Source organism: Neoarthrinium moseri (assembly GCF_022829205.1).
Source record: "Neoarthrinium moseri strain CBS 164.80 chromosome Unknown scaffold5_Wmoseri_CBS_16480, whole genome shotgun sequence".
Taxonomy (NCBI): Eukaryota; Fungi; Ascomycota; class Sordariomycetes; order Amphisphaeriales; family Apiosporaceae; genus Neoarthrinium; species Neoarthrinium moseri.
In genome coordinates, this window is record NW_026055119.1 from 1,172,562 (window position 1) to 1,185,357 (window position 12,796).

Here is a 12,796-nt window from a genome sequence, read left to right on the forward strand (position 1 = left end):
GCCCTTTGTGGACGAATTTTGTCTTCATACGCAGAGCTCAGCTCAGTCGTTTTGAGATATAATGAGCCAACCGAGCTGATCTTTGATCAACCTGTTTAGCCACCTGCTTTGATATAATGAGGGCTGATGGTATTAATACCAGTCCAGCGACCCACCACTTTACGTATTGCCGAAATTAGCATTTGTTTCCAGAACTTTTTGTTTGAAAGGATGGTGGCTCACTGTGATACACTCTGGAATTGGTTCCCACACGTCTTCGCCATCCCAAAAATCTCTGCCTGTGAAGACGCTATACGTGAAGTTCATAATGGGGTTTCGGAGGCAGCGGTAATACAAGACATGCATCAGATACAGAGCAAAAGAGACTTCGCCTAGAAACTGGAAAGGCCGTATGCTGAGTATCCGCTGCAAAACAGGAACATTGATTATCAATGTCACGAGGCCAACAGAACCAATGGTACTGACGCTGAACTTGGTGTACTCCCAGTGACGCGAACGCCAAGGTGGGGGGATGAGACTAGCCAAGAACCTGTAGCCAGGTGACCAATGTTCTTCGAATGGTTGACAGAGAAGCCAAAATGAAAATAGGAAGAGAAAAATCTTCGTTAATACCTGTACATGAGATCCGTAGTGCCGCCAAAATAGAGGAAACGTGCGGTGGGAGCTTGGAAGCTTAGTCTCCGAGCTCGATGCGGATGGTTCTCGGGACTCGGGCAAGCGGTAGTCCTCTACTCCACCCAGTGTTACTTCCGCCATGAGAAGGCCTGAAAAGAACCCAAATATATCCCAGTCGCCATACCAGAGAGTATACAGCGCGGTCGCCATGATGCAACACAGCCGCGCTCTATGGGAGATTCCACAAAGCGCAAGCATAGTGAGGTATACACAGAACGACCCGCGCAACTCACGGGGAATGGTCCATAACTGATCATTAAGGCCAGGGTTTGGGCTGATCTCGAGGATGTTCAGGCTGTCTGCCAGGTAGGCCACATAGTACCTCAGGTGCAGTGTAGGAGAGCCCCATGGTACAACGCCTATTGCATCGAGCTGAGGCCACCACCAATGATAGAAGCCAAGATACAGTGCAATTTGCGCCACCGTAGCCATGGTGAAGACTGGTATGTACAAGCGGAATATCCTTCGAAAAGCTGCTGAGGTGAGCTTCTGGTAGAACTGGGGTAGGGCGCCCCTGTTCCTAGCCAATACAAGGGATGCAGATATAGAGTATCCCGACAGGACCATGAAGAGCGCGACCATAGACTTTGCGGCGAAGATAATGGATATTGGAGGCAGTTGATAGAAATATTGGTTATCTGCTGCAGGCTGAGCCCAGTAGGATCTAAATGGGGCATTGACAGTGCCGAGGAAGAGGTGGTCTAGAGCGACGATCAGTGCCGCCAGGCCGCGCAGACTGTCCAACCACTGGATACGGCTCATAGAGGTATTCATTCTGGATGTCTGGTGGAGCCAGTGACTACTCAAAGTCTTTTGACTAAGAATAAGGGAAACAAACTGAACGAAAGGACAGAGAGTCACAGTGATTATGGCTATGGGAATAAGTGAGATGGATCGCCCCTCTTATGACAAACTCCCGGCGACAGGCTGCTACTATCCATACCAACGCGCCTCATATCATGCCTATTGTTTCAAATCGACTGCCGAAACCCCTGAGTTAGTGAAAAACTCTAGATAGCTGCGAACCAATATGGAGCTTGTCAGCCAAAGCTTTCTTTGCCACTGAGTTCTATTCATAACTTCTGCTGCACCCGCTTGTGTCTGCTGCAGTCATCTCTTTTCAGGCCTGTCGATAGGCCCTGAAAGCCAAGCAAAACTACGACGACTATTGTTACCTTGGCTGAGTCTTTTTGTGCGTAAGCGAGTTACTACGCATGATGCCACGCCTCTTCGCACTCAATGAAGGTTGAACATTGATTGCGGCGTAGCACTCTGGACTAGTTCCAATTAAGATTTTAAAACGCCGGTTTTTCTGGAAAAACGCCGAATGGTACTTTTGCTTTATTTTAGCATTTGATCAGTACCGTACTTTGGTTTCAAGGGCAAATTGCCTTATAATATACCACATCAGTCTTTCCTTTTTCTTTTCAGCACAACGACTCTTCGCAAAGGGATTGGAAAGGCTTCTAACACAACGTTGGAGTTATAGCAAAATCGAGGTTTCACAATTATCCAGTCCGAGTACTCAAATATGACGTCGACTAGCACGGCTTATCGTCGCTTCACCTAACTAGTACCCCCTACTAGTATAGATGATTCTTACTCAATGTGGTACTATGCTCGCCTGGTGCAAAAATATTGTACAGTATTTAGTACGGAATAGATACCGAATGGGAGGTACCGTAGAGACCGAAACCCTCGTTCCAATATGCACCAAAACTGAAAGAACCATGACTCAATACCTCGAACACCCCATCTCAAATGACGCGACTGATCGTGAGGAAGGGGGGAAGGGAATGTTGTGTGTTGGGCATTTATAGCTCTGAGGACCCAGTACTTGCCAAGGCCGCCGTCCACTACAAAAAGTATAAATCAGACATTCCCATCTTGGCTCTTTCGACAATCAACCACGAAAAAAAAAAGCCTCATAATCCCAGTGACACTACATCATTCAGCCAAGTTGCAGATCTGCCGCCCAGCGAATCGGGGCCCGCGTCGCCCGGGGGGGAAAAAAACGTGGCACCCTCGATACGATTGTCCAATCAAGAGCCAGTTCGCGACGACGCATTGCCGAATGAGGATCGCTTGCGTGATACATCAAGCGGATGTCCCGGGCATCTAAGATATACTTTTCTCTTTACAGGTTCAGCGCAGTTTTGACTCATAACAGACAACATAAGACAGGGTGTAGAAAAATAGTACCAGCGAAAATATCAAACAAGCGAACGTTTGGAGTCAAGAACGGAAAGGAACACGGCATTGTGCTTACTGTAGTTGGAAAGTCAATCGGTCTTACGCCAAGCAGGCTTAGAATTTTTAACTACGAGCTGCTGGATCTTGAATCACCGACACACAGTTTGCCACTTGTTTCAGATATACATATTTCCACGTCTCGCCTCATGCCATTTAACCAGATTGTAAACAGTACCATGGAAGTCATGGTAGGCATGCACACGGACACGCAGACAATCTGCGGCACGGTCCGTCACCACTACCGAAAGTAAAACTAACTCCACGCTAGGCAACTTGTACCGAGTTTGAAACTTGGGAGTGGCCAGACGTGTCGGCAAAAGGTGAGGGACCGGGATCTCCTCAAGTGAAGGTCATGTGGATCGTCATAATCAAGTACAAGTTCAGAATGATGTAAATATTTAAAGGCATATATGTCCATCGCAGTTAAGCCTGTTCTGCAATCGTACACAGGCCCAAATCATCCTCTAGTCTTCTGCATCTTTAGGAATATCTGTTATAGACATCTTGTATATCCCCCTGTTCACAATGTTTCTATCCCGGACAAGCCCTTCGGTCAAAGAGAAGGATGACCAAGAAAAGAATCATTTTCGACCCGTAGTATCACCATTACGGCGATTATACAATTGTATCGGCTGCCTTGTTGCTGTGTACATTTACGTGAGCATCGCTCGCTCAAGCACATTTCCACTCACCATTGATATTCTTATTGCTATCTTTCTAGCTGAATTCAATCGTCTCAGTAACGAGAATAGAAGGCGCCAGTTGGCCGTTCAGTATAAGACTAATACGACTTCAGTGGATCACGTAATGGAGAAGGGGCTGTTCCACGCCCCCGAGAAAGAAATCCCTGGGTCTGACTGTATGGCAGCGATCATCGGATACCGAGAGGACGAGGAGACTTTCAATCAGGCCTTGAAGAGTTATCTCCAGGCTGCGAACTGCAGGTTTGTGCTTGTCGGCATCGATGGGGACGATAACGAAGATCAGTATATGTTCGAAATCTTTCAAAAGGTAAATGCTCCAACTCCTTTGGAATGATTACCCATCGCATAAGGCGCACTAGCAGCAGGGGCTAAGGGATCACATCAAATCTGCAGGTTTTCCCAGAACGATCAGCTATGGTCCATATGGACACACCTTTGGTCGACCTGGCGCTTGAGCTCTCGGCCTCGCTCCCTGAATCACAGAACAAGGAAGACCACATCATATCATTATGTGTTCGAGAAGCACGTCAACACCTTGAAAGGTCCAATGTGTCCCTTCATGATGTTCGCTACCTTTGCATATCTCAGCCTCATATGCACAAGAAGGGTATCATGTTCAGCTCCTTCATTTTCTCCTTGTTGATCACAGAAATATACGGGCTCGAATGGATCTGGTCCTCCGACAGCGACACCATTGTGGATCCAGACACCCTATCATCAACCACGTCGGTCTGTGCCTCTGACAATGCTGTCGGCGGTGCTTGTACCACCCTTGTCATCCACAACCGGAGCGATAACCTCCTCACGAGACTGAGTGCCGCAGTCTACCTCAGTGACTACTATTTAGCTCGCTCGTCCCCGTCGTCCTTTGGCGCGAATGAATGCCAATCTGGTCCATGTGCCTTGTTTCGCGCCTCAGCGATAGCCCCGATACTACTCCGATGGTACACACAGACCGTGTGGGGGAAATGGATGCGTGTCAACGAAGATCGACACCTTACAACGTTGCTGCTTCGCCAAGGTTATAACGTGCTGTACGCCGCAGACAGTATCGCGGCTACCGAGTCACCACCAACTCTGAGGAGATGGCTACTACAGCAAGTTCGCTGGGCACGGGCCGTGCATGTCGAGAGCTTCTACGCTCCTGGAATCTATGTGCTCCAGCACCCCGTACTCTTCTTCAACACGGTCCGACGGGAGATTGGCGGCATCCTCATCCCCCTAACCATTGCCATATATGCTCTAACGGGAAGAACCGCGCGACCTGTTCCGGGTCAAGACCTAGTGCAGCGACTTCTGATCACGTGTGGATATCTGGCACTCCGAAATCCGTATCGTCCTTCGAGGTGGGCAGAGTGGCTTTGGCTGCTGCCCGGCCAGGTACTTTACAACATCTCGATTCAGGGTATCCAATTCTGGGCCTTGATGACAATGCTCGACGGAAGCTGGGGCACTTGCATGAGAGGCTCTGCCGAAGTTCAAGCAGATGCTACCGGCGTTTCGAGCGTCGATAGCGCCGGCTCTGGGAGCCTACAAAGCTCGCTGGAAAGCGGGCTTCTAACGCAACCAGTAAGTGAAGAAAAGAGAAGTCGTGTTAAGCTCAGAGCCCAGGAGATAGGGTTCTTTGTCTTATGGATCGGGCTTGTGATTGGTGCTATTGGCAGGGTATGGGCCACCACTTGGTATGGGTTTGGTGGGAGTATGGCAACTCTGGTAGCGTTTGCCTGCATGGTGCCGACATGGATGGGCATGTCATGGTGGATGGTGGCCGTAGCCAACTGACAAGTATATTGTTGGTTGCGCGGTCGCTTTATGGAACCAAGACTTGAAAAGAGAGCTTTTCGGATGAATGAGCACTTCTCCTCGCTCATGGTATGTGACGAAATGATCCCGCGATGGTCCCCTGCATTGAAATTCAGCTGTGAAGCGACAAATCACACTAGAGCAGGCCAGAACAACAACACATCGACTTGTGTAGATACCAATAGCTTGAAGTTGATATGTTTAGTAAGGACACCGGAATACGAGCCGCGGTAGAGCTTCGACGCTCGGTGGTTATAGTGGTTGAGTAACGCTGATGTTGGCGGCACAAGAAGCGGGAGTGGAGACCAATGCGTTGGTAGCCCTGCGGACCATTGCCCGGAACCATGTCCTCTGACATCTGATGGTCGGATTTCGGAGTGCAATCATCGTGTAAATGCAAGGCTTTTCGCGTGCCAAATCGCGATACGCAGTGTCAAATGTGTGTTGTAAATCCCAGAACATTCCGTTAGGTCCGGACTTGTCTTGTGTCCGTGTCAACGAAGACTGCTTCGGTCAGAATCAGGTGTCGCTCGCCAAGTAAATTATGGCCGAGTGTGGAGCGCAGGCGTTCGTTCCCGGTGGAAGCCCGCAGAGCTCAAGCTGCCAGGGGTCACACACACCGTCCATAGCAGTTCAGTTTAGCAGTCCACTCTTGTGGGAACCCGTCGAAGTCTCCGGCCTGATCGCATGATCTGGCGAAAACACACTGGCGAACCGCAGTATCCAGTCACATGACCAGTTCGCAGGTTTGATCCACGCAGATCATCCCATGCGTCTCTCGGTTGACTGATAAGGTACGCTGGCTTCGTCGTGTGGGAGCTTGAAGCGGCATCTACGAATTGGACCCAGCAAGAGTCCTGTAAACCATTGGTGGAACTATGAAACAAGATATCTGGCAACCGTACTAAAGTAGATGGAATTCTCTTCCGGCTTGCTAGCCGGTGGATTAGGCAGAAACAATATATCTAACAATCGTGTTTAGGCGATGGAATTCGCATCTGACTTTGCCAACCAGGGCACGCTGTATATGTGTGAGGCTCCTCCAGCCTCATCTGGCAGCCCCGAACGCAACGAAATTACCCTCGGCACATCAGCCCCCAGTCGGTTGACATCGTAGATGTTTGGAAAGGAGAATATCCACTCCAGTCATACTGCTGCTTTTGTCCGTTAATCTGAATTCCATTTCGTACCCTTGGAACGGTCATGTATATTGCACACAACGGTGGGGCCCAGCGCGTGCATCAGTGTGCGCGGGCTTGCAATCACTGGCTCGCAGCACGCAATAACCCTAAGTCTTGGGTAGTCGGCGCCCAACCGCTCAAGGGCTTCAGGGGCTTCTTCGCGCAGACATCCACTATATCCATGACAGCTATGCGCTTGGAGGGCCCTTGAAATACGGCGGCTTTCAATGGATCAGCTCGCTTGGCAATCGTCAAACAATGCTTCGGCGTAGATTGACATGACCCCATCTACAGCTCCATTTTCTTATGAGGAATCAGACTGCAGCAGTCAATAGCATTGATAGATCAAAGCGCATGGGGCCTAGAGCTTGGATTTGGATTGGTTCACGCCTGGCGATGACAGCACATGTTTTGAACTGCATACGCCAAATCCAGATGGACCACGCCGTCCCAAGCACGAGGTAAACAACTTACAGCACTGGCTGGTAGTCACGCCTGTTGGTCAACGCATTGAAACTCTCCATCGTGATGTGCAGAACAAGTCCCATCCTGTCCATGGTATAAAGAGATAAGTTATCTTGAGTCTCGATAGTTCGGCGCGTGGAACCCCAATGCCAAGAGCAATGGCTGGCAGCATCCGGTATGGGAAGCAATGCGATTGCTGAGGCTCGACGTATTGGGCGCTGGACATATGTTTGACCTCGCAAGGTGAACATCATGACAAGGACAATGCCATCATCGTTCTGCAGGCAAATGGAACATCCGGATCGGGCCACAGGACGTTGTTTAGTCAATCTACACAGCTCGGTTTGGTGTTTCGGCCAGCTCGCGATGTGAGCACCGTCGCACGTTCCTGGCTAAATCAATCGAGCAGAATATGGAAACCTTCGTATTCTTGTACGAGAATAAGGCATCCGAGTATCATTTATTGCTGTATTTGGACCAATCGCATACAATGCTGGGCAGTGGGTTAGGGCGGCGATTCAAGAGTGCGATGCCGCTGGAGGTCAGTTGCCCCGGGTGTTCTTAACGCGTACCTTAGTTAGGTCGGGTAGTTTACGGGTTAGCTGCACATCCTATGTTGTCTGCACTCCGCTTTGTCCTGCTGTGTCGCCTCTGCAATACGCACGCTTGGCATGCATACTAATTGATACTATGCAAAAGAGATATTCGAGTGTGGTTGCGCTGTGTCATTGATGGAGCAACGTCCTCCGCATCATTGGTGCATGCAGTAATCGGCTGTATTTACGGTGGTGTAAAGTTGTCCAGTCCCCCGCCAATCCTGTTGATCTCCAGTGGGCCAGTGGGCATGGATAGCGGCGCCTATGCTAGCAGATCACAGCGCTGTAATCCGCTAATTGCACAGGTGAGGTGGGCTGTTCCCTTGTGGTATTGGCGTTCAATGCATATACAACGCCCCGTTGCATATATCTACAGCTTCGAATCTTGGATTAAACAGTCTGAAAGGTCTGTACGAATCAGCGGGCTAAGGAATTGATGGTTTTCTTGCGCGCTGTCCATGTGCAATTCCCGGGCAACCGGGGTGTCGCGTGGCGAGGCAGCTCTAGGGGGGGCAGATGCGCTAAGCCCACCAACTGCGCCCAATCAAATGGCGAATGCCATGCCTATCGGGCAAGGCTCAAGTTCCACCTTGCGACGCCAAGGCTTTGCTGCAAGGCCACGGCGATGAATACCATACTATTGCTGCGCTAACTGAGGTGTCAAGCTTTGTTCAATTGATATAGTTGATAATATGCACATGGCATCATTGTCTGAATTTCGCAACGCTGCTGTCGCCGTCAACCGGTACCTGCGGAGAGGGAGCTCCGGTCTGGTGGGTGCTGCCTGTATGTCGCTCCTGCACCCGGCGGACAAAGATCAAGGTGCCAACCGATGATATCAGTTACACGTCTCACAGACGTCCTCGACTAGTTGGGTACACTCTATCAACTGAGTACACACAACTATCAATCCACTAAAGCAAATAGGTCGTCCTTTGAGGCACATTACCATAGTTCTAGCTCAGAGACCTGCGTCCAGAGCTGAATTGCTACTGCTCTACCTTGGTGTTCTTCATTGGAATCTCAGTTGGCCAACCCGAGAGGAAGGCACGTCGGGGAACTTGCCCTCACGTGTCCATTTCAACTATGTAAACCAACTTTTTGATGTTTCAAATTCAGGCAGACACTCGGCCGATCTCACCGCTTCTCCTCTCTTCCCCTCACCTTCTCTTCCATTCGATATTCTCTCTTGCACCCATCTGCTGATCTTCTCCTCAATTTGATACTCTCTCGTCAATTCATCTTCCACTCGCCTTCCCAATTCCTCATCTTCTGATCTTCTCATCTTCTGTCTTTTATTCGATAATTGTTTCGTCCCTTTATCTTTGACTCATCTCCCTTTCCACCTGTCTTGCGTCGACCTGTTTCAGCAGTCGTCTATTCTTGTCCAATCGTCGTCTTTCCTCAATTCATATTCTCTTTTCCAATCTCACAATAATCCTCTATTCCAGTAATCTTCTTTTGTCCACTCATTTTGATGTCTACTCCTCTTCTCTCTTTCAGCCGTCTCTCTCTTCTCTCTTCCGCCGGCTTCCGTTCAATACTCTATTCCACACACTCAGTTAACCAGGCGATGAATTTCATTGCCTAATTCAAGTATTGTTGAGTTTCCATTGAGTTTCCATTTATCCCTGTTCACACACTTCTATATTTTCAACATCACTCGAACGGCACTCATATTCGACCAGTCTCCCATCAGCAGAAGGTTCAGTACTCCTACCCCAGTACCATTCTCAGATATACTGACATGTCCAACCCATTGCACTTCCCTAGTCCCCATCTGCCCTTGTTTTAAGGTTTTGTGCCGCTTTGTAAGTTCAGAACCCCCCATCTGACTCCTTTCATCTCGGTGTGTTGGCCTGATCCATGGTTAATGTTCCATCGCCACCTCTCCAACATCTTCCTGCTCTCTTCCGTCACCTCTTGATCCATTCTTATCCCTTCCACCCGTCTGCTCAAACTGCTCGTCGTCTTTCGATGCCATGTTGCACCTGGACACCCAATTTCTCTCAACGTCCATGCTGGAAAGTCAAGTTCAAGAGGCAAGTCATCCCATTCTTCGATCATGAACTGTCGCTGACTTGAAGTTCGCATTCTTTCTGAGCCAATTGCAGGCCATAGTTCAATCTGACAGCCAAGCTCTATTGATTCTCCAATATCGGTCACCCGAGAGCTTTCCATCCCTTCCCTGCTACTATGACATCCATGGTTTGGTGTTTCTCATTCAGCCCATCTTCTCCATATCTTGAGTACGTTCTGATCAGCGAGCAGAGAAACACATTTGGCCATTTCAATCTTTTATCGTGCCACCTACGTCCTCTGGCCGCCGGCAACGCCGGACTCAGCTTCTATTCATGTCATTGAGGCAACTCCGCTTCTTCTCACGGATCCGCTCAGCATTTACTGCAGCAACTGCTACATCTTTACCATTCAACGGCCGAGCACAAGTCTGTGCAGGCAGACGCTGCCCACCGTGCTCGCATCTGCCTTTTATAAGTATATTTATAATAAAGTTTTATATAAATATTTAATATTTATATGTTATTAAACTGGTTCAATTTAAAGACTCAACCATGTTAATAACAAAATTGTCGTGAACAGATTTGCATTATTCAGCCTGCCATAATTGGCACCGAAGCTCTACTTTAATTAGTCCACCTGCTTGAAAAATACCATATTTCAGTTGCCAAACCTGGATTGAACCCCGTTCGCGAAAAGCTTGGCAGTGGCGAATGATCCGCCCCCACAGATCTGCAACGCAGGGGGCTGGGGTTCCGCCAATGTTGACGTTTGAGGGCTGTCATCCTTCATAGGCTGCAGCCGGAGAATAAATTTCGTGGATCTGGCCTCACACTCAACTATTTCGACTTCTGTTTCTAAATTGTAACTGTGGGAGTGGCCTTCCTTTTAAAAATGTCCGATTCCGAGCCCTTCACGTTCATTGCTGAGGAGAGAGCAGGCGAAGCACCTCGGCTGTTTGAAGGCTTTTTGGATCGTTCATCTGCGCGTATCCCACAGCCTGACGTTCCGCTTGTCACGGAGCTGCGGAATCAGTACCCGGAGCTTATCGTTACGTATGTGTCGGGCTCAAGTACGACCGGAGACCGTTGCTGACCTCTGATAGCACAATTCCTGTTGACAACGTGAACCTCCTTGAGTTTGCTGCTGCAGGCTTTGCGCAAGCCGAGTTAGACTCTGATGATGAGCCTCTTGTGCGATGGAGGGGTTTCGCTCCACCAGCACAACGCCACGGCAGAGGCCAATTGGCTGAAGCGAGGTTCTTTGCCAAGTACCGCTATAAGTGGAACAACGAGAACTTTATCCTGTATACTGTTATCCTCGGATTGACGGCATTGCAATACGTTCTAAAGGAACCTCATGGGGATGAAACAACATCAGGCAACTCCACAATTACGGACAGCCTCATTCGGGCCATTGGAGAATGGTCCATGACAGACGAAGAGCTGATCTATGTCTTCGACAATGGTTTCTGGTCTGCGTCGAAGGGCTTGTGGGAGCAGGTCCAAAAGGCCTCGTGGGACAAGGTCATCCTCGATCCGAAGACTAAGAAGGAGTTGACGCAAGTTAGTGGAAAGTTCTTCGATGGTAGAGAGGTCTACGAGGAGTACGGGGTGCCCTGGAAACGAGGTCTCATCTTCCACGGGCCAGTTGGGAACGGCAAGACAATCTCCATCAAGGCGTTAATGCACACACTTTATCAGCGCGACCCGAAGGTTCCCTGCCTGTACGTCAAGAGTGCACCATATACCTACAATCTCCGCGGCGTGTTCCAGTTTGCCAGGATGATGGCACCCTGTCTTCTGATTCTAGAGGACATTGAGACAATTGTCACCGCCTCGACAAGGTCATACTTCTTCAACGAGGTCGATGGCCTTGAGAACAACGACGGTATTCTAATGATTGCCACTACAAACTATTGTCAGTTTATTATGCGGTCTTATACTAACGCAAGCTGACGAATCCTATCTTATAGTGGACCGACTTGATCCTGGTCTTTCGAAGCGCCCAAGTCGGTTCGACCGCAAGTATCTATTCCCATTACCCAACCTTGTAAGTGGCACATCCTTGATTTCCCTAGTCTTGGAAAGCGGCTGAAATTGAACGCTTCTTAGGATGAGAGAGTTCTGTACTGCGAATACTGGTACGGCAAGCTGAAGAGCAAGCCTGCGATTGACTTCCCTCGGCTATTATGTCGCCCGATTGCCGACCTGATGGACGACTTTTCGTTTGCATATATGCAGGAAGCATTTGTAGCAACATTACTGGTCCTCGCACGCGATCAGGAGGATGATGAGTTTCAGACCAGCGTATATAATCGTGGCACTCGAGATGAAGAGCAGTACGAGTTCTACCGAGTGATGAAGGCACAGGTTAAAACACTGCGAGATGAGATGGGAGATCCAGAGGCTTCCCCCGAGATGTTTACCGTCCCACCTACCCCCGGATCAAATGCCAACGCCTTTGGTGGTGCCTTTAGTATAGCAGCTCCTGGACGTGCTGGCAACTTTGCTGTGGGAAGTCGTACGATCCAAGGCTCTGGTGTTTCCGATCAAAGCGGAAATCGCCGCCAGACGGCGTTCCTTCAACAAGGGATTGATGGTGATGGTATGTCGTTTTCCGCCTCATTTGCCCTCAGAAGGAGCTTTCCTGTACGTATGTAAGCAGTTGGAGGTCTCTCAAGGAGTTTCTGGAGGAACATTTTAGTTGGACTCTTAGATACTACATACGACTCTGGATCACTTTTCAAAAAGATAATCTTGGCTTCAACGACCTTTGCCCACATGTAACATTTACTACTTTTATATTACTTTTGACGGTTTCCTATACCTTGAAATAATCTGCCACAGCCTGCCACAGCCTGCCACAGCCTGCCACAGCCTGCCACAGCTTGTTACAGCTTGCTATTGCTTGCCACGACTTGCCACGGCGTGCTACATCATTACAGTCTAAATCAGTCCATCACATTTTTTCACACTATACTGTATTTAAGAAGTAAAAGGGTTTACATTCACTTTCAAGTGTATAATTCACTAACTAAGTAAACGATGCAGTCCTCTGGGGAGCTCGGGGCTTATATAAACAGCAGCTTAAATCGATA

General features: G+C 49.0%; 3 protein-coding genes across 3 annotated transcripts; 2 read left to right on the forward strand and 1 right to left on the reverse strand.

Annotated features, from left to right (window-relative positions):
* Positions 1-159: 159 nt before the first annotated feature.
* On the reverse strand, positions 160-1,449 carry JN550_002564 (uncharacterized protein; the record flags this gene model as incomplete). Its single annotated transcript, XM_049313873.1, has 1 exon — positions 160-1,449. The coding sequence occupies one exon, from the start codon at positions 1,447-1,449 to the stop codon at positions 160-162; it is 1,290 nt and encodes a 429-aa protein (XP_049175855.1).
* Positions 1,450-3,735: 2,286 nt separating this feature from the next.
* On the forward strand, positions 3,736-5,414 carry JN550_002565 (uncharacterized protein; the record flags this gene model as incomplete). The annotated part of the gene is made up of 2 exons (XM_049313874.1): positions 3,736-3,939; positions 4,026-5,414. The coding sequence occupies 2 exons, from the start codon at positions 3,736-3,738 to the stop codon at positions 5,412-5,414; spliced, it is 1,593 nt and encodes a 530-aa protein (XP_049175856.1).
* Positions 5,415-10,590: 5,176 nt separating this feature from the next.
* JN550_002566 (uncharacterized protein) lies at positions 10,591-12,485 on the forward strand (the record flags this gene model as incomplete). The annotated part of the gene is made up of 5 exons (XM_049313875.1): positions 10,591-10,751; positions 10,802-11,616; positions 11,672-11,748; positions 11,811-12,351; positions 12,415-12,485. 5 exons carry the CDS (start codon positions 10,591-10,593, stop codon positions 12,483-12,485), a joined length of 1,665 nt encoding a protein of 554 aa, XP_049175857.1.
* Positions 12,486-12,796: the final 311 nt, after the last annotated feature.